General features: G+C 37.7%; 3 protein-coding genes across 18 annotated transcripts in view; 1 reads left to right on the top strand and 2 right to left on the bottom strand.

Annotated features, from left to right (window-relative positions):
• Positions 1 to 13,354, bottom strand: part of ALG5 (ALG5 dolichyl-phosphate beta-glucosyltransferase) — a 41,917-nt gene extending 28,563 nt beyond the window's left edge. Inside the window, exons 1-4 of one of the 2 annotated variants that reach the window (XM_019653173.1) lie at positions 13,120 to 13,354; positions 2,575 to 2,746; positions 2,147 to 2,193; positions 850 to 918 (exon numbers count right to left, since the gene is read on the bottom strand). In XM_019653173.1, coding sequence (XP_019508718.1) covers positions 850 to 918; positions 2,147 to 2,193; positions 2,575 to 2,746; positions 13,120 to 13,143 — 312 coding nt within the window. In that variant the 5' untranslated portion in view covers positions 13,144 to 13,354. Of the gene's footprint in view, positions 1 to 849; positions 919 to 2,146; positions 2,194 to 2,574; positions 2,747 to 12,340; positions 12,478 to 13,119 lie in introns of those variants that run through there. The other variant, XM_019653172.1, reaches the window with a different exon arrangement.
• A 140-nt stretch (positions 13,355 to 13,494) lies between these two features.
• Positions 13,495 to 20,511, top strand: EXOSC8 (exosome component 8). Its single transcript, XM_019653174.1, has 11 exons — positions 13,495 to 13,562; positions 14,686 to 14,722; positions 14,944 to 15,007; positions 15,578 to 15,651; positions 16,812 to 16,857; positions 18,026 to 18,131; positions 18,215 to 18,260; positions 19,025 to 19,121; positions 19,413 to 19,533; positions 19,631 to 19,737; positions 20,077 to 20,511. Exons 1-11 carry the CDS (start codon positions 13,546 to 13,548, stop codon positions 20,190 to 20,192), a joined length of 831 nt encoding a protein of 276 aa, XP_019508719.1. The 5' UTR covers positions 13,495 to 13,545; the 3' UTR covers positions 20,193 to 20,511.
• The window catches only part of SUPT20H (SPT20 homolog, SAGA complex component), a 37,082-nt gene continuing 31,795 nt past the window's right edge, over positions 20,205 to 25,491 (bottom strand). For 10 of the 15 annotated variants that reach the window (XM_019653157.1, XM_019653158.1, XM_019653155.1 and 7 more), the window contains 4 exons: positions 24,555 to 24,698; positions 22,974 to 23,079; positions 21,460 to 21,563; positions 20,387 to 20,707 (listed from right to left, as the gene is read on the bottom strand). In XM_019653157.1, the coding sequence (XP_019508702.1) occupies positions 20,570 to 20,707; positions 21,460 to 21,563; positions 22,974 to 23,079; positions 24,555 to 24,698 (492 nt within the window). In that variant the 3' untranslated portion in view covers positions 20,387 to 20,569. Of the gene's footprint in view, positions 20,708 to 21,459; positions 21,564 to 22,973; positions 23,080 to 24,554; positions 24,699 to 25,491 lie in introns of all 15 variants that reach the window. The other 5 variants (XM_019653170.1, XM_019653165.1, XM_019653164.1 and 2 more) reach the window with 3 other exon arrangements.

Raw genomic sequence — 25,491 nt, 5'->3', positions numbered from 1 at the left:
GACTGTCCTGGGTGGTGCTTACACAAAGGGGCAAGCTCAGGGACTAGTACATTCTGTCCAGTGTCTAGCACTTTATGCATAGTTGGTACTTAACAAAATCATTACTGATGAATAATCAAGTAAATAGATGTTTCCTGTGTGTTTAAGGTTCAAAAAGTTACTATTTAACAAGAATATGAATTAATGAGGTTTTTTACTATAGAAATATGAGTGTCAAATAAGAAACTGTGAAGCCTCCTTAATAATAAAAACATTTAAATGTTTGGAGAGTAACTTATCAGGATCACTGGCAAGATTTAATAAATGCACCACTATAAGAATTAGTGCCCCTGGGTCCAGCAGTCACAGGTCTAGGAATGGAGGAATGAGAGTACATAAGACTCTAGGACACTGTTACCTCCCACAGGTAAGCCTGATGGGGTTATGTCCAAGGACACACCTAACACCCAGGGGCAATATGAAGGCATCTTCCTATTTGCACGGCTGGTTTAGAAACTGTCAGGCAAAGTATACATAAAGAATAGAATCATGCTTAGAGAAAAAGGAACCTTAAATTAATAGACAAAGAGGATTCCCCAGTGGCCAAGTTCAACTGTTGTGTGCACGTTCTGTCCTGATCTGATGATCTTCAAAGCTTCCCTGGTCTTACGGAACAGTGGAACAGCAGGTATATTTTCCAGCTTTCCATAAATGAAATCTCTCTGCTTCTTTTACTACCTACACAACAACAATGGAGACTATTTAGCAAAGCTTTAGGGTTCTCTGATGAGTGGAAATAAGATTTTACAATTGCTAAATTGTTTTATATTTTCTAAATCTAATGGCAATTCTGAAAGCAAGTTTACTTACCTTCGAAGTCTGGTCTTTGCTGCCATCGTCAACTACTATCACCTCATAAGTGAATGTAGGATCTTGTTTCTGCAAGAAGCAAAAATAAAATAGCACAATTTGGCATAACTGTCATCAAGAATTCTAATAAAACTGCAAGAAATTTAAAAACTAATTGTTTTAGTATGGATGTGTATAACTATGAATATAAAGAAGCGCGCAAACCACATAGAATAAAAAGGCCAACAAACAGAAGGAGACCCGGGGCAGGAGGAGAGGGCGGACGCTGACTAAATCTCTGTGAGCGTCCCACTCTTGCCCTCGCCCACCCTGACCCCACTGTGACACAGCCAGGTTCTTGTGCTAAGCATGAGAGAGGCCAGCAGGCGTATGAGGGAAAAGCCCATGAGGTCTGAAGTTAAGAGTGCAGATCCCCACCTGGATGCACGTCTTAGCCTTATGACATTGGGCAAGTTAACATTTTTGGCCGGTGTTCTCCTTCAAAACAAAAAACCCTTGTCTATGTGGCTGGTGTGAAGATTCCATGTAATAGAAGAGGAAGAAACCTCATCATAATAAGGGCTCAATTCTCTTCCTCTTTTCTTTAAATTTATTTTTTAAGTAATAGGGATCTCTCTCTTTTGATGAATCTTCTATCTTCCCTTTACACAAAAAACCTGAAACCAAGGAATTTTCTTTAAAAAGAACCAGCCACAACGCTTGTTTTCTTACTCTTAAAAGAGATTCCAACGGCAGCTGATGCTACAAAACAGGGGCACATATTACTTTTGTTCTCTTTATGCAGGGAAAGAGGAATATAAATGAGGGAAAACTCTTCGGAATAATAAAGAAATACAAAATAATTTCACCTTAATTATAAGTCTTTCATATAAACATGTTTCTTAAAAAGTTACGAGAGTAAACACAGCATTGTGCTGTCATAGAAAACCTGCAGTGGCTCTATCACTCGATTTTAAGTATATCATCAGGCAAGGGAGGACACAAAGTGAGTGGGAGGATACAAAAGAGAAATTTCAGCTTTCCGTTTGCTCTGGGGTCACCCACCTGTCTCTGGAGGTATGTACCAAGTGGAATGTTCGAATCGTATCATTCCTCCTTCATGTATTTCCTAGAAATCTATCACATGCTACATGCTGGGCTTGCCTGGCAACAAGCTGAGCATGGGGAAACCCAGTGATCATGATGGCCTAAGCATGGCCGCCACTGCCCCTCACAGTGGATCTAGCCTGGGGTCCACCAGTTGGTGACCTGGTCTAGTTTTAATTGGAGACACCATAAGAATGAGAAAACATGATACCTGTCTCTCTTCTAGATAGCCCAGAGCTTCGTCCATCATCACAGGCACTTAAAGACAAAAAAGTATATTAAAAATTGCATTAGAAAATGATTTATCAAGCCCTAGCACATTCAGTTTACACATGGCAAAAGTCTGGCTAATCTAGGAAGCCCCTCTGGGACGTTCCCCAGTGGCCATTCCCATTAGGAACTTCTGTCTTCTGTTCACATCATGCTCATCGCTCCTCTAGAACACCAGTCCCACACTTCATAATGCTGCTCACGGCCTTAGAGCAAATATTCATCTCCCCTCTTTAAACTGCAACTACCAACCACATCCTCACCCCAGCCCACATATACTAATGTTCTGGCAAAGACAGTAAAATCCAATACCTTAAATTTCCTTTTCTTCCCAAACTACCCCTTACCAAAAAGTCAAATAGGGCTTACACCGCTTTTCTTCATTGTATGAAGGCACGACAACAGAAAGTTGCTTGGTGGGTGAGTCCCTTATGCTGGGCAGAGTTTCCTTCTGGCCTCTGGCATTTAAGAAGAACCTTTCTTCTTCATGTTGATGAAGAGGTGGCATTTCCGTAGCAGTTATAAATGCAACAAAAGATATCTAAAAGCAGATATATTAAAAAGAAATTAGATTAGGGCCGCCTTTTTTACATTTGTTATGTTAGAATGCTACATCATTTACGTGATTGTTTTTTCCTTTGATGAAATATTTATTTATTCTCAGTTTTTAGTGCATTAACAATGGTCTGGAGGTGACACGAAAATTCAAACCAGTCTTAAGAAGGATGATCGTCTTTGTTTCCATTAGTAAGGTACTAATGCTTTCCTGGGCTCTTTGTCTCTTCCCACCTGTCATTCCCCTGGCCTCTGTCATCCCTATTGGGAACAGATTACAGTACAATCCGCTCTCAGATGCGCTGAACCCCCAATCCCTGGCACACACACTGGGAAGTCCCATCCCTACTTGGAGCCTATATGTGACAGAGACTATATGTGTTGGTGTGAGCATGAAGGCAACATCCAGACAGGCAGGTCCGAGTTCCTGCTCTGCACCCCTGGTGTCCAGATTGTGGTTTCTAAATCCCATCTCCCACAAAAAACAACCAGTGCTCCTAAAAGGAACAGCTAATTCAGGTCTGGGGCAGGAAACGGACAATGGTGGAACAACACATCAATGATGATGAGGAGCCAGGCCAAATGGACAGAGTAGCCAACTTGAGGGGCTCCCACTAGCTTATGACGGGAGGTTTTGAGCATCAAATACTGCAATGTATTGAAATACATGAAAAGCATTTTAAATCATGGATTCATAATGATACCAAAAATAAAGAAAATTCATTGGTCACCTTTGTAAGATGCCAGAGAACTGTCCTATTATTTTAAAAACCTGCCTTTTATCTTACCTAGATGAAAGGCATTTCAGGTTAATTGGATAATGGAGGATTAAATTCTTTTTCATTATAGATTTCTAAGTAATACATGAAGAAAGAAAGATATGATTCAAATATTCCACTTTGCAACTCCCCGTGAAATAAGGATTTAGGTAGTGGTCATCAGTTACTGCAAAAACCATTAGGTTAATGATAAATTTTATAACTGGAGGGTCACGCTAACAACTCCTAAACCCACGGATCCATCTTAACACCAGAGAAATTATACATTATATGCCTCCTGATGTGATAAGAGAGGAGAGGAAGTATTCAGCATCAATCACACATTTTTCTTGATTAAAAAATTCAAACATGAATTTCATCAAGTCTCTAGATTAATGCTTTACAGGAAATTCAGAGACAGAGTAAGATGTTAAAGGTACAAAGAGGGTACAGTCAGTAAAATCCAGATTGTCAGAAATTCTACGGGGCAAACGACAACTTATTAACGAAAAGGAAAAAAAGGGACAAGAAACTGTTATAAAAGACTTGAGGGCCGACCGAGTGGCGCGTTGGTTAAGAGTTGGCTTGGGACGCCAGCTCTGAGCAGCAGGGCCCTGGTTCGGATCCCACATGGGGCCAGTGATGCTGCGCCCTCTACAGCTAAGATGGTGAACAACAACTTGACCTGGAGCTGGGCTGCAGTTGCCAGTGATGGCTAGGCTGCAGCCCCTGCTGCAGTGGGCTGTCGTAAGCTACCATGAGCGGCCAGCAGCCAATGTGAGCTGCCAAGAGCCGCCGTGAGTGGCCATCCAATGGCCAGCGAGTGACTGCCTCACCCAGGAAGAGCGCAATGATACCAACATGGGCCAGTGAAGCGACGTCCTCCACAACTAGACTGAAGAACAAAAGGACAGCAACTTGTCTGTTCCCCTCCCCAAATTCCCNTTTTCTCACAATTCATGGGGAGAAGGACTAGACCAGAACTAGGTAAATCCAATACGCATTAACATTTATAAACAGTAACATTAGGATTAACTCTGAAAATCAAGCTCAAAGACTAATGTCAATAATTTAGAGGTAATGGTGATTGAATTCTGAACGCATGCTAAATACTAGACAAACATTTAAAAAATTTTAATCATTACCTCCGGATTATGAACTTGGGCTACTGTCCTTATGTCAGAGATGTGGAAAGTGAGGTAGATGGATTAAATTGCTCAAGTTCACATGGAATTTGAACCTAGATGTATTTGAATTCCACATCCAAAGTTAAGAAACATACTAAAATGAAAAAGGAAATTGGCACAGGCACTCCAAAAGACAACTGACTGCAAATGATGTCAAGATACAGAAAAAAAGCTGAAATAATTTAGAAATTAGTAAAAGTCAGACAGTAAAATTAGTCATATATATTCAATATGGGCACAAACAAAAAACTTGGTATATGAAGCAAAGTACTGAGTTAAGAAAAAGTTTTATTTATTAAAAAAAATTGTTTTGATTAGAAAAAATTCTTTCCCTTCCTTTTTTCCTCAAAAGCAATGTAGGTTCATTTGTTAGAAACAAACAATTAATCTAAAAAAAAAAACTTGAAAAGATATCTGTAATCCCACCATTCAGAAACAACTGATGTTAACACATTATTTTACATATGGATAGATATAGCCATATAGCTCCAGGTGTTTAAAATTTGCTTTTTTCACTTAATTATGTATAATAAAATCATTCTATATAGTGAACTTAATTAGTGTTACTTAATATTGGACATTTTAAATTGTTTCTAGTTTTTCTCCTTTTATTAAAAAACACTGATATACAGTATTAAAAAAATAAGCGAAAATCCTTGAAAATTTATTTTTACACACATTTTTAATTATTTCCTTAAGATGAATTTCTCAAAGCTGGGTCAGTGGATATGTATTAGTGTCAATGGAAGTGAATTATTTAAAGCTTTTGATTCATATTTCCAACATGTTCTAAAGAAATATTATCAACCTGCACAGACTCAACAGATGAACATCATTTTTTTTCTTCCTTTTCTTTGACAGAGCAGTGACTTATAACTTTTCTGCCTTTTAAATTAAGCATATTCTCTCTTGATAACCATGAGGATATTAAATTTATGAAAATTTCTGTGGTTAGCAAAAATCATGGTTGTTAAGATCAAGGTTTCAATCTTCTAGAAGGGTGGTAAACTGTGGCCTGTGAGTCAAAGCCTGCCTGCTGTCTGTTTCTGGATGGCCTAAGAGCCAAGAATAGTTTTTAAAGGGTTGCTAAAAAAAGAAGAATATTGCAACAGAGACCATACATGGTCCACAAAGCCTGAAATATTTACTCTCTGGTGCTTTACAGAAAAAGCTCGCTTTCCCTTTCTAAGAAATACCCATTTTCACACCAGGGTGTTGCTTCAAACACCTGCTCCAATAGGCAGTCCTTGTCCTTCAGGGGTCTGGAAACACTTTGTGATCTGCTGAGACAGATTCTACTGAAAGAATTAATGTTATGTACAGTCCACCACGTTCTGTGTTTTCAAGACTGCCTTTTTAATTTTCATATTCTCCTGTTTGATTTTCACAAACATCTCAGCAAAATGCTTGTGTAACTGCCTGGTCTACACAATGAATGATTTGGGAAGTGAAGGTCTCTCTTTTGGAAGCCTGGTCATCTACCCACATACTGAGAGGGTGAAACAAACATAATGGGCTCTCAGACCCGCCCACCTGATCCACAAAAAGGGAAGCAGTAATTGTCATGTTGTTTTGTTGAAGGGACAGCCAGGCCATGCATACACACATGAAATGGTGGTGTACCAAAACCACACTTGACCAAGGATTACTACAGTGAAGGCAGAGGAACATCAGGGTCATTAGTGAGCAATCACTCCAGACTGAGAAGTGTGTGCGGTTAACATCTGATTCCTATAGTTTTTCTTAACGTAATTTTATTCCGTTATCTCTTTCACACATTACCTTTCATCATTTGTGGCCTTAAAAACTAAAACCGAAGCTTGTTAGTACTATGTCTAAATGAGAATTTAAGATCCAAGTCATGGCCTGAGGAACTATCCTATGATTACAGTGTACAGGATTCTTATCATCTATTTTGCCTGGTCAGGGATTTTTTATTCTATTTCAAATAGTTAAACGACTAAACAAGTGATCATTATATCTACTCTGCTCAGAAAAATTCCTATAAAATCAAGCACATTTTTATTAAAAGACGTGGAATAACTACTGGCTAGGAAGTTGAAGAGCTTAGAGAAAAGCTTTGTATTTTAAAAAAAGATAATACAAATAAAATACTTGGAACTGAATGTAAAGCCCTATTTTTATTTGTAANAGCAATAAAGAAAAGTGTAGAAATAAATTTTACAAGAAATGTAGCAGGATCTAAATAAAGGAAACATGTAAATGCTACCAAGGGAAATAAAAGAACCCAACACACAGAAGGGTATACCATGATCATGAATGACAAGATGTGACGACCGCATTAAAAAGTCAATGTCCCCTAAATTAATCTTTAAATTTAAGGCCATAACAATAGAAATAACAAAATAATTTTTCACTGAACTAGAGAAGCTAGACGTTAATACTGAAAAACAAAGAACAAAGAAGAGCCAGAAAAATTCTAGGAGTGAGGAAGGACTACCCCCAGAGGATTTAAAAGTGTATTATAAAGATACAATAATTAAAACTAAGGTACTGGAATGTAAATAGATAAATCCATGGGCCATAATGGAGAAGCCAGTAACATAGACACACTAAACACCTGGGTACTGAGAATATGATAAAGATGACATTTTAAATCAGTGGAAAAAAAGATGCTGTGGGACATCCTGGTAGCCATTTGGGAACCAAATTAAAGGGGAACTGATGAGCTTCATACGAACTAGGATATATTCCAGACACACCCAATACAAAACAGAAATAAAATCTTAAATCTCAAGGAAGGCAAAAGCACACAAAACCCAGAAGAACAGATCAATTTGAAAATAAAATTTAAAAAAAATTATTATATGGTAGAACCACCCAAATCCAACCACATTAAAAATTAAAGACAAATAAATTCGGGCAAAATATTGGTAATTTATATTACAGACAAAAGGCTAATTTCCAAAATGCATAATGTGCTCCTAGAAATTATTAAGAAAATTACTCAATAACTCAGGTGGAAAAGAGGCTAAGGCTATAAAGAGCTCACAAAAGAGGTAGTGAAAATAGCTCTTAAGTAACTGAAAAGATCCTCAATCACACTTATACCAAGAGCAATGCAAATAAAACCTATCAGTTTTTACCACATTGTGCCTACAACTCTATACAGACAGCAATTGAAAACTGTTATCAAAATCACAAGTATACATATAATTTGACCCAGCAATTCCACAACTAGTAATTCTTCCTATAAGCAAACTTGCATATGTATAAGTTGACATTCATGCAAGGTTAATCATTTCAGTATTGTTTAAAGCAGCAAACCTGTATGCCCATCCATACAGCTAAGAAGGTATGAAACAATGAGAAAGCATTCGGATGTATACATATGGCTCAATGTCCAAGATATATTGTTAAACAGAAACAAAACAGTGTCTAGTGCATTACAATTTGCATGTTTAAATAAAGAATAGATACACACATCTTTCACATGGATATACAAGAAATAAATAACATTGGTAACTTCTGGGAGTAACTGGATGACAGAAATGAAGGATATAGCCAGTTTCACTCTATGTGTATCTTCTTAACTGTCTGAACTTGGAATCATTCACTAAAATAGATAATTTAAAAGTGCTCATTGTAAAAAAATTGGCAAGCATATAAATTTACACATATATGATAAAATTTTATTAATGAAGTCATGCATAATCTCACTACCTAAAAGCAGCCACTGCAAACATTTTGTATATTTCCTTGTGATTTTTTTCTCTGTATTTAAAAAACAAGAGCTGAAATGTAGTCATGTATATCATGCTCTTTCTCATTTACAATAAGCTAAAAATCTCCTACTTCATTGTTTTTGACCATTTTATTGTGGGTATTTCCAAACACACACAAAAGTAGAGAGGGGGAAAACAAGCCCCAGGCACCCACTACCTGGCTTCAACAACCCTCGACACGTGGCCAGAGCCAATCTTGCTTCCCGTCCACCCCTCACTACCTCCCACCCAACCTGGGATTAGACTGAAACAAATTCTAAGCATCATAGACCATAAATTGATATGTATTTCAATACCACTATCATACTGAAAACATTACTAATTCCTTAACACCATTAGATATAGAGTTAATTTTCAAATTTGCCCAATTATCTCATAAGTATTTTCAGTTTGTTTAAATTAAGAGCCAAATAAAATTCATTCAAATTGGTTGGCACTTCTTTTATCCACGAGGTCTCCCTATGCTTCTTAAATATTTTTCTTATAATTTATTTGTTGAAGAAACCATGTAATTTTCCTGTAGAGTTTCCTAGGTTTTGGATTTTGCTGATTGAAACCCCCTGGTGACATTTAACATGTTCCTTTGTCCTCTGTATTTCCTGTCAACTGGTTAGAGGCTTGGTAAGATTTAGGTTTATTTTTCAAGAACTTGTCATAGTAGTATTCCATGTCTGTCTTTCTTTTTTGTGTCCATTGTAAGGGCACAACATAGTAAAATATTATATAGATTAACCATACTTTCACTATTTGCCTATATGTTAACCATTTCTAATTTCATGTTATTATAAAAGTGCTCAAAAGAACACTTTTTAATATTAAATTCTAACTGCATTTTGGTTTTCTTTCTTTAGAAAAAGTCAAAGAAGTAGAATACTAAGTTAAAAGTATGAATGTGTTTAATATATATGGGCCAAATTGTTCTTTAAAAGTCTCCTTACATTCCCACTAACTGGGTATGATTGACTATTTCATCAAATTCTTGCCAATTCTAATAATTTTCATTTCTTTAATATCATCATCATCACTTCAATTTTAACAAACTTTACATTATTACAATTTTACTTGGATAATACACTTACGTGTGAATTGTGGGAGTCAAGCATGTCCATTGTATACATGTGTACATAAGCATTTGTACTCACAGGATAAAAATGCATCTGATCATCTACAATCTTGATCTAGTGGCAAGCTGACCTCATCTGATACAATTAGGTATAAACACAGTACAATGGAAAGGGATTGGATAGAACAGGTCAACTGCATATTGGGATAACTTTTCAAGTATAGGCCCCACCTAACCTCTCATTAAGCACTTCAACCCTGTTTGCCAAAAGATGGAGGTATCCAGAAAGGTCTAATTTAATCTCAAGTAAAAATAAACACTGCTTTTGGAATGAAAATTGCTTTTATAGGGAACCCTTAACTCATATTAAGTATCAACCAATGAGTCTGGCTTCCACCTACTCAGTTTTGTTTTTTTACCTTGCAGTCCAATTACATCTACTATAGCCACGGTTAACACAAACAGGCTCTTGCAGAGACAACTCACATCCCCTTTTCAAGGGTTCATGCACAACAGCTATGCACAAAGAAATAGTACAGGGATGTGCATGAAGTTAATGAATATATTCAACTCTTCTGAAAGATGTTTATGTTCCACAAATTAATATTTACTTGGGTCTCAAACCACAAGGGATTTCAGTGTAAGGTATTTATTATTAAAACTGCACTTTTTAGGTTTAAAGGATATTAATTATTCTCATTTTAAATCTGCTAATTTGATAAGGGGAAAATATAACCACATGTGATCTCATTTCCTTTTTTAATAAAAAGATAAAATTTGGGGGGATTTTTTATGTCATCTATATTTTCTTTTGGAAATTATCTGTTATATACTTTGTTTACTATTCAATAGTAACAATAATTTCTTCCCTTTTTTCCTGGCAGAGGTACCACGTTAAAAATTCAGATGTATATGGCAAATAAGCTTTAACTTTGAATCCAAAAACAGCAGTAACATTACTAACAATTGATGAAAAAGGACATCTTCTACCTTTCAGTAGAGTTAAAAAATCATTTAATTAAACTAAAAACAAATCAAAACCAAAAGNATGGGCCAGTGAAGCGACGTCCTCCACAACTAGACTGAAGAACAAAAGGACAGCAACTTGTCTGTTCCCCTCCCCAAATTCCCCAATAAAATCTTTAAAAATAAAAAATAAATAAATAAAAGACTTGAGACAAATCAATGAACTGCTAAGTGTGTGTGAATGCTGGCTGGGACAAAGTGAGTTTACTAAGATATGCATGAGGCGTTGGAAATGATGGGGTATTTGAAACCAGGGAAGAATGGTTAACTTAAAAAAAAAAAATCTGTGCTAGCCCTATTGCCATTATACTTTAAAGCTGAGGGAAAGTGGGGGAAGAGTCCTATCTTAGAGATAAATGCTGAGGCTTTACAGATAAAATATTATGTCTTGGATTTGCTTCAGAATACTCCAGAAAGTGGGGTGGGAAGTATGTATGGAGGGTGAAAAACAAAAAAATTATATTAATGGGTTTTTGGTAATAATTTCCCACTCTGGCATTTAATAAAACCAAGTTCCATGAGCTGTGTGACATTTGTATACATGCGCTCATCTCTCCAACCTCAGTTTCCTCACCAGTCAAATGAAGCTAATGATAACATTTGTGAGTATTATTTTAAAGATCAAATGAGATAATCCTGTTAAACTCTGAATACCCAACATGTTTTAAGTACTTAATAAATGGTAGCTCTTACAATCATTTCAAGCCAATGGGATCAAATACTTCCAGTACAAACTCATAATATACACATGTAAATCTGTGCAACAGATTCAACATAAGGTAGATTCAATCTAGGATTTTTGTCATACTCTGCCCCGCCAAAAACCTGACCTGCTCAAAAACCTGAAAAACACCAAAATCTCCATACCCCACTAAAGGAAAGAAAGCACTCCTCTCTCACCCAGACACACATCACCCAAGAAATCAGGATACAGTGCTTTCTCTCTACCTAAACTGTTTCTAAGCTGTGAGCTGTCAAGCTTTCTCGCAAGATGACAGAGTGGCCTTCCTGGCTGCTATTCTGAATGCCAAAGATGCTGAAACCTCTCCATTGACTAACTAGAGGATAGGATCGTTCCAAATTACATGGGATAAAGTTCACTTGGCAATTTTTTACTATTGATGGATCAGCAAGTGTTTATAATGTTTGTTTCCAGAATATTGGCAAAGAAAATTCGAGTCTGAAATCTATTTTACTGCCTCATTTAGAGGCAGCAAATTCAGGGTGTTTAATTCTGAGACATAAGGACCCTCAGGCGTACATGGTAACATCAGGCCTTGCCTATCTCGGTCTTCCTGTGTCCCTATTGGATTTCGGTGATCCATTGATTTATTCCAATCTGTAATAGATGGCTCCTGTCTGGGATGTCACTGTTTTCTATTTGCTTAACTACATCAGGAAAAGGGAGTCTAGAGAGCACTCACCTTCTGGGGGCTCAAGACCTCCCCGGAGGGGCCAGAACTGCAGAGGCTGCAGACCGGGGAGGAAGTCTTGGAGAGGTGGGGATGGGCAGAGGGTCCCGAAACCAGGGGGCGGGTGAAGACTGGGTAAGCACGTCCCAAAGTGAATAAACGTACAAGGCTCTGGGTACGTACGGAGATAAGGCTCCAAAATAAAAATAAACAACGGAAGGAAAGGGATGTGAAATTGTAGGACAGGAATTCTGGGGTCAAGGCTTGGGGGAAGCATGGTGAAGAGGGACACGTCGAAGAGCCGGCAGTGCGGAGGGCAGCATGCCTGGGGCGTTGCCTCCAGGAGAGCAGTGAGCCCAGGCCCGCGTCGGTCCCCAACCCTTCTCACCAGTATCAGGGCTGCGGCCGCCAGCGCCACGCCGAGCACCGAGCCGAGCACCACCAGCTGCAGCGGGAGCGAAGCCATCCTCCATACCCCGGCCGCAGCACCGCCCTCTCCAGGATCTACACACACGCGGAAGCCGGACGCGCAGCCCCGCCTCCCGCCGGCAGAGAGGCCGCGCCCGCCCGGCGCCCGCCACCCACAGCGCCCTCGCGCGGCGAGGAGAGCGCGTGGTTCAGGTGTGCCAGGCCGGCGCTCAGCTCCTGTTGCCGTAATTAGCAAGTGAACACACAGAACGTCCACTTAATTTGAATTTCAGATAAGCAACTAAGATTTTTTTTAAACATCCTTACTAAAATATAAATCACACACCATACAACCCACACATTTAAAAGTTTTTAGTATGTTGCATAACTTTTTAAAACTGAATTTTTTTTTTCTATTTTACCCATTATAAAACGTACAATCCAGTGTTATTAATTACATTCGCAATTTTCTGCAACCATCACCACTATCTCTAAAACTTTCCCTGCTCCAGCCCCTGGTAACAGCTACTAATATACAATATTTGTGGCGTACTCAGAGTAAAATTACTCTTTATATCTGACATTCAAATTTAACTGGATGTCCTTTATCTTATCTGGCAGCCCTATGGGGGGGGGGGGGTTGGAAGCCTAGAGCCACGACGCAACCTACAACAGAAGCAGCTCCGTATAACCTGGTGCGGATAAAGAGTGCGAAGAAAATTTATGTAATCTCCAGTGCTGAAACAGGGAGCCCTTTACCTGGGAGAAGGAAAACCCGGTCATAGCCTAAGAGAGAGGCGGAAAAATAACGCAGAAACATTGGAATAATGCTTCACACTCAATACTGGATTGTTTGCTATAAGGTCGATTTTCTCTTAAACTCTTTAACTGTAAACAGAGAAGCTCGTCACTTCTATAACAGCCGATTCGTCAAAACGCGTAGAGCGCAAAGAAACCCAGAGCTGAGTCTGGCTAGTGACAGCTGAAGTGAAGGGTCGGGAACCACCTTTGCGGCGCCCTGGCGTTCTGCGTCCCCTGCAGCGATAGAAGAGTACCGGCGTCCGTGCGGTGAGTGGAAGCCCAGCCCGTGCGCGGTGCGTAGGCGCAGTGTCCTTCTCCCCCACACCCCGCGCAGACGCAGGCGCAGTGTCACCCCCGCGCAGGCGCAGGCGCGCGGGCGGGAAGATGGCTGCCGGGTTCAAGTGAGTGTTGGCGGCGGGTGGGCGCGAGTTTGTATCCTGACGGATGGCGGCTTCCATTAACCCTTGGCTGGGATTTTTCTCACCTGAAAGCCACCCCACTAGCTTCCCAGTTTCTCTCGCGGAAGCAGACGACGGGCGGGAGGACCTGGAGGTGGTCGTAGTGAAAAGAAAGGGGGCTTCTTCCTGCCAGTGAGACGGGAAGATGGAAAGGACTGTGTGTAGAGTTCAGTACCCGCTGCGGGGCGCATGTGCCTTGTGTGTAGTGGACGTGCAGCCCCTGCAGACACAGTTGCATTCTTTTAAAGTGTTGCATCAGAACCACGTGCCATTCTAGTCTCCCTCTCCATAATTTGTTTCTGAAAGGATTGTGCTTTTGTGGACGATTTTAGCTAAGCTCTTTTGTGTGTGTGGCACTCTGGTGAAGCCTATAGGTTTTCGTTCTCGGAGTCAAATTTTTAAATGGATAAGTAGGATTCCAAAAGAAACCAATTATATTGAAACACTTATTTTTCTATTTCTATAAATTCTCGAGTTTATGATAGTGATGTATATATACTTGTTTTAAAATTAACTTTATTAAACAAGATCTAGTGGGGGAGTCTAATAATTCCTGGAATTTCCAAGTAAATGAGTCTGCACCTACCTTCAACAACTATTAAGTAAAAACAAAAACATTTAATGTCTGTGGTTGTTCAAGTCGCAGGTATTGCTAATATTATAATGGCTTATTAACCTAGTCAGAATTTAAGAATATGCTCAATTTCAGTTATAAGATGGTGAAAAATAAAGATGTAACTATTTTTTTTCATGCTAAGAATCCCTGCTTCAGAGGGAGAGTGACATTTTAACACCTGGATTAATCCTCTTTTAAAGAAGCCCAAGGGCTTTGGGCTCCAAGCCTATAATTATTTAAGGCAGTTAAGGACAGCTGAGTGTGATTGCTACAGCAAGGGTATCTACTTTTTATAATTAGTAATGTGGCAACATAAGTGTCAGAATTTATGAAGGAAACTTACACATTGTGGAGATTTATGCTGCAATACTACATTTTTAAGATTTTTTTTCCAGTTCCTGGATTTGTTAAGATTCATTAACTTACCTCATACATATATTAACATTTCAGAACTGTGGAACCTCTGGAGTATTACAGGCGATTTTTGGTGAGTAAAGGTTATGTATATGTAATGCCTTTTGATATCATTTTTAAGACAATTTTCACATATACAAGTATTGAATTGTTACATTGAACACCTGAAGAAACTTATATTTCAATTATACCTCAAAATATTTCAAGTAATTTCAGTTTAACAAGGTTTAATGTGTTTTCCCTGATTGTATGTAAAATAGACATGTAGATGTAATCTTTCATATATATATTTAGAAAGAGAACTGCCGTCCTGATGGAAGAGAACTTGGTGAATTCAGAACCACAACTGTCAACATAGGTGAGGATATTTTGAATTCTAAAATAGAATGTTGAAGTTGCTTCAGGATTTTGTTTTTTCTTTTTAATAGTAAAGAGTTTTTATTTGTAAATTGTTTTTGTCACTCTTCTCTCAATTGATACATTCGTTTTAAATTTTAAAATAACTGTAAAGCGTTTCCCCCCCTTCCCTCCTTCCAGATCTCCAAGACATACTTTTATGTTTTATTAAGCTTATTAGATCTGTTACATACGTGAATTTTCCAATTTTACCTGTGTGGCATTCCCAAATTTTAACCTCTGAGCCACTTAAACAGTATTTCAGGCAAATTCTACTATGTTTAAAGGAATCCAGTGGTTTTGTGTCAAGAGAATTTTTATTTGAATAACAGTCCTGTGACTGAATGAAAATGCTTAACTCAAATTCAAGGACAGGTGTATAATTCTTAAAACAGTAGTCACACCAACTTTAAAAAGACTTGAGCTAGGAATAAATTTTCATAAGCAACTGAGATATGTAACAAGATAAGATCATATGTAGAAAATGAAAACTATGGACTTTTTCATTTTGCTAAAATACTTATCTTTTCAGGTTCAATTAGTACTGCAGATGGTTCTGCTTTAGTGAAGCTGGGAAATACCACAGTAATTTGTGGAATTAAAGCGGTAGGTTTAATGTATCTTAATGAGATTTGTGTTACTGAATTAGCTTCATATACTTATTAGATTGTAAATATACACTTGTAATTTTGTTGATTAGACAGATGTCAGTTTTTTAGTATTTGTTTTCATTTCCCAAGAGCTTTCATCTTTCACTGAATACGACCCACGTTTAATGACTTAGTTGAAATTTATGAACATTCATCAAATGTACTGAGATCAAGTAATTTATCAAATCCTCACCACCTTTAATTTCTCAAGAATTTGGTTGTCATTTGAGAAATTAAGATTTTGGTGATATCCTTTTATCCAGTGATAGCATTTAATCGATGCAAATGTATAGAAAATTGAGATTGTTCAAAAGAAAAGCTGAGGGAATAGCTACCAAGTACTGAGTACCTGCTATGTTCCAGGCACCTTACGTTAGGTGCTTTACAGAATTATCCAGTTTAATCCTCAGAACAATCATCAGAGATATAATTTCACTGTCTCGTGTTTTACATGAAGTTCAAGAATGTAAGTCTCACAAATAGAACTTTGACTCCAAAGCCTGTGCTTTTTGACTACTCACTCTGTGAGTTACTTTGCCTAAGTTCAGATTCTTCCGTGGCAAAGCTGGGATATTAACAAGATTTGAGCACTTACTGCCAAATTTTATGTTAGGGACTTAACAGCATTATCTCACTTGACAGTTCCTAAAAGTAGGTCCCATTTTACAGATGAGGAAATTGAATGGTAAGAGGTTAAGTAACTTAGTCTCTCAGCCAAAAAGTGTCAGTCAGACATTTGAACCAGGTGATTCCAGAGGTTTTGCAGTTCCTAAATCTGTGTCGGTATTACCTTAGGGTTTAAATTGATTCTTGGCTACTGAATAAGTATAATTGAAGGTGGAGCAGAAATCCAATTAATACTTTTTGAAAAGAGCCCCAGGTAACTGATAAGTATCACTAAGTGTAGTGAACTATGCTGTACTGCCTTATTATCTTGCAGAGCAAATGTGAGGATTGGTGCCAATGTCCTTAGAGCCCAACTCAACACAACTCCCAAAGCATAGATACTCATGGTTAATTAGCTAATATGCTCTCTGGTAGAACCTTCCATACTGACTGCTAAGCTGTCTTCACAATTTTTTTAGCTTTCATAGGAACATTTGTTTGCTCCTATAGGAATTTGCAGCACCACCAACAGATGCCCCTGACAAAGGATATGTTGGTAAGTTAAATGGTTTTGTAATTTTCATACAAATACTTGAACACATTTAATGCTAATGTTGTAATTTACAAGTCCTATTAGTTGAGATGAAGAAAATTAAGAATAGGGCCGGCCGAGTGGCGCGATGGTTAAGAACTCGCTTGGGATGCCAGAGGGCCCCGGTTTGGATCCCACATATGAGGGCCAGTGACACTGCCCTCCACAGCTAAGATGCTGAACAACAGCTCAACCTGGAGCTGGGCTGCCATGAGTCGCCGGCGACAGCGTAGGCTGCAGTCCCTGTGGCAGTGGGTTGCCATGGGCTACCGTGTGTAGCCAGCAGCCAGCGTGAGCGGCCAGTAGCCACAGTGGGTGGCCGTTCAGAAGCCAGCGACTGATCTGCCTTGCCAGAGAAGAGCGCAATGATGGTGCCAACGTGGGCCAGTGAAGCAACGTCCTCCACAACTAGATTGAAGAACAAAACGACAGCAACTTCCCCTTCCCCCAATTCCCCAGCACTGTTCCCATACCCCCAATTCCCCAATAAAAATCTAAAAAAAAAAGAAAGAAAGAAAATTAAGAATACACAGTAATGAAGCAGACATTCCTGAAGTTTTCTGTATATGTGTTAGAAGATAGCATACTAATACTAGCAAAATAGAATTTTGTATATTTTCAGACTTGTTTGATCAATTGTTTATACATTCAGATGTCATCTATCAAGAATAGAATCTCTTAGGCAAAGGGCTGCAATTGCAAACATCTATTTCCATAAAGATTCTTCGTTTATACCATTATTTATTTCTTGACTTGGACCATCTGTTCTTTATAGGAGGAACCAGCATTTAAAAAATGCACAACAGTTGGGTATGAGTAGAGGGGCTATCTCCTGCTACAGGGTTAGGTAATTTGAAAGAAATCTAGAAAACTTATAAAGGATTTAGGCCTTAAGTAAATGCTTTTTTGGGGGGGGGGGTGCAGTATTATTTGTATGGGAAACAGTTGGAAATGTAAATTATTTTATTTAAGCCTAAGAGTCTTATAAATACCAAAAGGAATATAATTGATGTATACAATTCTTTCCACTTTGGAAAGCCTACCCACGGATTGATTAAATACCTTTAACACTTCTGTAAACCAGAAGTGAAGTGTATTTCATAGCTGCAATGTTTTGTTTTGTTTTTTTCAGTTCCTAACGTGGATCTGCCACCACTGTGTTCCTCCAGATTTCGGTCTGGACCTCCTGGAGAAGAGGCCCAAGTGGCTAGCCAGTTCATTGCAGATGTCATTGAAAAGTAAGATTATCGTGATAAAATGTATCATTAATTTTCAGATAGTTCTGACCTTTTCATTTACTGTGTTTTGTCATTAAATCAAGTTCACAGATAATTCAGAAAGAGGACTTATGCATTTCTCCAGGAAAGGTAAGAGGAATAAAGCAGCTATGAGCTTTTTTATTAGTTATGAAGTGATTTTTGTGGAGAGAAGTAAACAGGGAAATTAAAATAATAAATCACAGTAGCCTTAAACACGGGATATGTTTTTAGATGGAATTAAAAAAATATATCTTATTTTTTCTGAAACTATATATATAGTTCATAAAAAACCACCAATGTTACCTAATTTATTGCCTGACTGAAAACTACATTTTAAGCTTAGGCAATTCTTTTTCCCTTAATTTCCGCAACAAATAATATTTTTATTCATTATAGCAGATTGATAATGTCTGATGAGCTAATGCGTTTAAGGTGAATCCACATTGTGAATTCCAAAAATCTGTTTGAAAATTTAGAACTAAGTTGACTAAAACTTACAGACTTCCTATTTGATTATATATTTATTAGCATTCCAAAACCTAAACATTTAATGTATTAAGGTTTCTTTGGGAAAGTGCATTTTGATTTTCACTTGGGACTTTCAAAAACATTTCCCTCGTCTGCTAACTTAACAGGAATGGAAATGTTCGTTACTTATCAGCTTAGTAGCTAAAAGCTAGCTTTTACCAAACCTGTCCACTTGTTTTGTTTTTTTACTTCATAAAAGGTTCTTTTGTTTTGTTTTTGGTTAAGTTTCTGAGCCCTGAAGTTTATCTTGCTTGTCTAACTGAGGGTTCTGTGGTACATCAGTTGAAGCACGTATGTAGTACCTACTAGGCGGCTTTAATTTACATTTGTGTCCACTGTTTTAGCTTGCTTGGGTTCTATACTGTGACCTCATTTGCCTTGACTACGATGGAAATATTTTGGATGCCTGTACATTTGCTTTGTTAGCAGCTTTAAAAAATGGTAAGCAACCTTAATAAATGGCAGTACTCCTACTTCTGTGTCAGAATGTTGTTTTGTTAAACTTGCAGACTTTTTAGGTTTTATGATTTAGCTAGCATTCATTTTAGTATTTCTAAATTAAAGAGTAACAATATTTACATATATTTACCTTAATTGTTCTAAGATAATTGTTTTTAAAAGAATACTTCTGGACAAATTATACAGGGAAGGTGAATTAAGAAAGCATAGAAAGCCTTGTTTGTTACTTACACTAGCGTGAGAAACTGACTTAACATATTTGCATTTTTATAGTACAGTTGCCTGAAGTTACTATAAATGAAGAAACTGCTATAGCCAAAGTTAACTTAAAGAAGAAAAGTTATTTGAACATTAGAACTCATCCAGTTGCAACTTCCTTTGCAGTGTTTGATGAGTAAGTTAATCGGTTATAAATGTAGTGTATTTAATATTCTTCTAAAATAAAATGTTTCATGGATTGATAACTTACACTTAAAAAATTTTTAAAACAGCACTCTGCTCATAGTTGACCCTACCGGAGAGGAGGAACATCTGGCAACTGGAACCCTAACAGTAGTAATGGATGAGGAAGGCAAGCTATGTTGTCTTCACAAACCAGGCATGTTCCTTCTATTTCAGTCCTAAACGTGGATGAAAACTAAGTGGGAGCTTCTTTATGTTAGGGAGGGCCAAAGAGAATGTGGGATGTTTTACTGTTTACCTAATGCAAGTTTAGGGCAGTTTCTTTGTTGTCTCAAGTTCTCTACTTTTTTATATGGTATACCAGTGGTTCCCAAACTTACAGCATGCATTAGCATTACTTGGTGGTCTTGTTAAAACTTGCAAATCTTAAGACTGTACCCTTGGTTTACACTATTGTTTTTATAACTTGACATGATATTGATCCTTACAAGTAAAGTAACAGACATTAAAAGTGTTGGCACAATAATTTTTTCAGGTGGAAGTGGGCTGACTGGAGCTAAACTTCAGGACTGTATGAGCCGGGCAGTTACAAGACACAAAGAAGTAAAAAAATTGATGGATGAAGTAATTAAGAGTATGAAACCCAAATAAATAACCACCACATTTTCAAAACATTTGTAAAAACTGTATTTGTTATACTGTGCACAAACCTTTTATACTAAATAAATATCAAACTACATTCTTCTGCAAGATGTTTCTAGTATTTCTTAGGCCACTTCCATGTGTTATGTACAGTGAAACCATTTTGAAAAAGCAATGACGTAATCAGCAAACCAACCCTAATGGTTTGTTAAACCATTTCCCTGTTTTTATTTAAAAATCATAGGGTTGTGCTTCTGTATAAAGTTTGTCCATCTAGCAATGTAAAATACTGACACATTTTAAAAAACAAAAATGAAGTAGAAACTCAGAATCCTTTTGATTCAATGCTCTTACGTTTTTAAAAAAGAAAAAAAATAATGCAAGACTCAGAATTTTGGAGTGGTTGGCGTGCCTCTCTTCATTTTACTTTTTGACTGGCTGCCTGTATGCCGATGACGATGTAGCTGAGCTGTCTGTGCTGCTGCTGCTGCCATAGCCATTTGATGCTGCAAGAATCGCAACTGCTGCAAAAGGGAAGAGGAAAAGAAATCAAGTTACGTTCAGTGTAGGCTGGTGTGAAGAGGTGCTTTTCCTGAGAGGGATGAAAATAACAAAACCGAAAGGGAGAAAGCACCAAGATAACAAAAAGGGACTATACCACATTCAGACAATACACAGTCAAACAGCACCAGTGGCACAGAAGCCTGCTGAGGGCTTTTAAGACGGCTCTTGGTAAACTTCAGAAGTATTTCTGTTACCTCGCCCTGCCAGTCTACATTGCAGTAACTCAGCAACTTCAGTTACCATTTTGTTGTATATAGTTCATAGCAATATAAAACCACCTGCATATTAAAAACAGTCAACTATAATATGGTGACTTCCTAAAATAATGGAATAACATTTTTCTAAAACAGGTATAACATTTACTAATAGGAACACTGGCATACTTGCCTTTTGCTGCAGTACAATATTAAAAAGTTAACCTTTGGCACTTAAAACTATTTCAAAATATACTGCAAACTACAAAAACGAATGTTAGTGTGCCACCAGCACTTCATGAAAGATTTTAAATTAGGAAGAGTATGGCTTAAATGTACAAAATACATTCAGTGCTCCAAGTTGACTGGCTGAAATGTCACTTTTAAATAAAATTTGTTGAATTATTTATTATTGTAGTCTTAAAAGACAGTAAAATGAAACTCAAGTAAGGTAATTTTGAGGTACTTTTGGAGCAGAGTATCTTTAAAATGTAATCAGAGTGAAGTTGCTGGATTACTTGTATCTGTTGCTGCTGCTGTTGAAAGGCAGAGGAGAGCTGGAATCTCTGCTGAGGAAGGCTTTGCTCAGGTCTGTTCTCGGCAGAGCCAAGCTGAGACAACACTACAGAGAGGAGAAGGGGAAAGCAGGCCAGTCAAAGTTTGAAGGCTACCAGGGTTAGAAAAGGACAACACAGAAAATGAAATAGAAAAGTTATCAGTATGATTAATCTTAAGTCTCAAATCACAGACATTTCAGAATAAATTTAGTCTCCTGTTAGTTGAGGGAACTTCTGGACATAAAAGGGAAGGGAGTGCACATGTGCCTATGCACTGTATCCCCCTCTCTTTTTGCATGTCAATGAAATTTGATCCTAGTGCTATTTTGTTGAGAAGGCATTTTTGAAAAATGTAAAATACAGTACATTTAAAAAATATATAACCAATGAAGTAGGAAAGGGAGTGGGAGAAATCCAAGCTACTACCATAATGACCAAACTGGTAGACACAAATGCTTTAAAACAAAAGAGGTTGCAATGAGTATCACTACACTATTACATCAAACTTGGTAAACTGAGACTATTATTCCTTTTTGAGCTGAGTTCAAAATAATCAGTTCAACCCTGTCACCATACAGATGAGGAAATTTCAGACCTAGATGGTTAGGGTGACTCACTAAAAATTAATTAGTGGCAGGTCTGGAGTAAGGACCATTCTTAGGATTTTTCAGCCTAGAGCTCTTTCCACTGAATTATACTACAACTGTTTTTAGAAAACGTGTAACTTGGGTGGTAAAGGTTTATAATCATAAATTTCCATTTGGAAATTCACAAGCTCTAAATTAGAACTGTATGTAAAACCTTGCTTATTCTAAATTCAGACACTGGGAATTGTATAGGATTCTAAAGGTATAGTAAGCCCAGTGATAATTCAAAATGATAACCCTCATTCAATCCTCAAACTCTATCACAGCTTTCTCATCCATGTAGCTTACTGATTTTAATTAAATGTACAGTTATAATGTCTTCAATTGCCAATATAATTTTTATTAAAGGTAATCTTTGGTAAATACTGTTAGAGGTGGTAAGCAGTCATTTAGTATAATCTCATTTTTTACAAATGAAAAAAGTGGCTTATAGAAGTTATGCTACTGGCATTAAATCTTAATTCATGCAACTACAAGCTACCAGAATGAGACAGAAGATTATGCAATCTATAAATGTAGTCTCAATAACCCAGGAAAACGGAAGCGTTAACAGCTTTGGTAGCTTCCTAATAAGTTGGATATCTGTATAAAATTTTGACAACTAACATGAGGAAAACACAACTGATGTTAATATATGTAGATCAAAGCACTTTTAATTAACTGTCAATGGAAAAACCGCAGAAAGCTATCAATTGATTTAACAGTTGACGCAGTAAACTACTTTTCCTAGTTAATGCTTGCAAGAGAAGGAAAAGAATTAAAAAGGGGAGAACCCAACTAGATCAGACACTTAATAAATTCAGTATATTAAGTTATGAAGATACCAACCAGCTGCCTGTGACTGCATAAAACTTCCTACTCCAGCAAGATTAATAACAGCAGCATGCTGCGCAGATAAGGCCTGTTCTTGACTAGTTGAACCTTGTTCAGTACCCTGAATAAAAAAATAATACATGACTTGCACAAAAAGAAAAACAACTAGTGCCGGTAAAAAAAAAATTAGTATTTTTTCCTATATAAGTAATATCAACATTAGACTAAGTCTTTTAAAAAGAGTAACATAAGGAAAAGGCTTCAAATATATTTAGAATTAGCAAGAACAAATTTATAGTATTTTGAAAGGAAGAAAAACCTAATTTTTCAGAATTGTGTATTGGTTTATTGTTCGGTGCTCTATTAATAATTCCTAAGGCTTCTCTATAAAGCTTCATCAAACCTATTTTTTAAAACACTTTTTGCAACATAGTATTGGAATTTCCAGTGAGCACATCAAGTCAAGAAAAGGAAATAAAAGATATTGAAAAGGGAAATATTTGGCAGAAGGGACTGATGGTGAAATTTCATATATTTAATTGCAAACTGGCGGTGGGACCCCAGAATCAGTATTTTTTAGTTTCCCAGATGATTCCAAAGTGTAGTAAAGGTTCAGAAAAACTTGTAGTTCCTTCTTCTACTTTAAATTTACTGCCATTCTTGGGCCGGCCAAGTGGCTCAGTTGGTTAAGAGTTGGCTTAAGAGCACGAGCTCTGAGCAACAGTGCCACCGGTTTGATTCCCACATGGGCCAGTGACGCTGCGCCTGAGCTGAGTGTCGCTGAGGTGCCAACAGGTGGCAGGATGGCTCAGCTGGTGTAACAAGATTGCCAGTTTGCTGGTGAGCTATGCTCACCCGCAACTAAGCCTGAAATCTGGCACCTTGAGCTGAGCTGCCGCCCAGATGGCTCAGTGGATAGAGCCATCTGCGCTCTTAACAACAAGGCCGCTGGTTCGACTCCCACATGGGATGGTGGCTATGTCCACCCACAACTAAGATTGAACACAGCACCCTGAGCTTGGCAGCTACAAGCTGCCAACGGGAAGCCAGATGGCGACTGGTGCCCCACAACGAAGACTGAAGAACAACTTGGCTCGTCCCCTTCCCCAAATCCCCAACACTGTTCCCCTCCCCCAACTTCCCAATAAAATCTTTAAAAAATAATAAATTTACTGACATTCTAACACAATGTCATTCTGTTTGACATTATACAAGTATTTGTTTTTGCCTCTGTCCTAAGCCTCATATTAGAGACATTTCTATTCTAATAGAGACAAAATACTGTAAATAGAAAGATGCTGACTGGGTAGAAAATACAACCCTGTGGGGCAGAAAAGACCTGGGTTTCAATCCCTGCTCTGCCACTCACGGCATGGCCGTGGGCAAATTGTTCTGAATCTTTCATACCATGCGAGATGAAGTGACATCATGTACTCGGTATGGCTGTTCTGATAGTTACTATTGTTAGTAAAAAAAAAAAACAGTATAGGAAATGTCTGTTGAAACTAATTAAAAGAACTAGAAATATGCTCGGAATATACAAAAAAGTTACAATTCTATAATACAAAGCATATGGAAGGCCAGAAAGACACATACCTGCTCCCCTGGCTGTTGAGGACTGGGAGTTGTGGGGTGCTGAGGTTGTTGGGGTGTAAACTGAGAGAGCTGCTGCTGCTGCTGCTGCTGCTGCTGTTGCTGCTGCTGCTGCAGAGTGTTGAAAATCAGTGAACCACCTGGAAGCTACAAATAATTGAAACATGAATTAGCCAATTTCACATTAAATTTCTACATTTCACAAATATTTTTGGATCATTCACTATGTGTCAGGCATTCTTCTAGGGACTGAGGAAACAGAGGTGAATAAAAATTAAAACAAGATCCCTACCCTTCAAAAAAACATCTATTTAAAAACAATTTGTGTTATTTCTGAGGGCTATCAAATCTTAATACTCTCAAACATAAATCTGCTTTAAGTTAGCCAACTTGTCTTACAGCTACCTCAATATAAAACAGCACTAAACATAAGAAAGTATTAACAAGAAATTAGTGAAAATCAGATATGAAAATTCATCTCCCAGAATTTGTTCTAGCTTTGTCAAAACCCAGAAATTCATGGATACTTATATAATGGTGAGAAATTCCAAGCTGAAAAGTGCATCAGATGTCCATATTAGTTTGCAAACATTCTGAATCTAAAATTAATTCAAATTTTTAAAAAAAAAGTTTTTAAAGAAGCATTCAGAAAACTCCATGCTGAAAATTAAAACTATGCATTCCAAATGCACCATGAAACAATGGTTTTTCCACTTTGTTCTATAGGCATTTAAGTTATAAACACTTTGAAGTCCTTGGGAGAAAGTCCAAGTCAATACCAAATACAGAACTCTGAGGTCTGTATAGTTAAAAAACGGTGTCATTGAGGCCAGCCGAGTGGTGCATTGGTTAAGAGCTGGCATGGGACGCCAGAGGGCCCTGGTTCGGATCCCACATATGAGGGCCAGTGACACTGCCCTCTACAGCTAAGATGCTGAAC

This window comes from Hipposideros armiger, unplaced genomic scaffold, assembly GCF_001890085.2.
Source record: "Hipposideros armiger isolate ML-2016 unplaced genomic scaffold, ASM189008v1 scaffold_198, whole genome shotgun sequence".
NCBI lineage: Eukaryota > Metazoa > Chordata > Mammalia > Chiroptera > Hipposideridae > Hipposideros > Hipposideros armiger.
The sequence above is the reverse complement of the archived record's forward strand: the minus strand, read 5'-3'. Positions and strand labels throughout refer to the sequence as shown.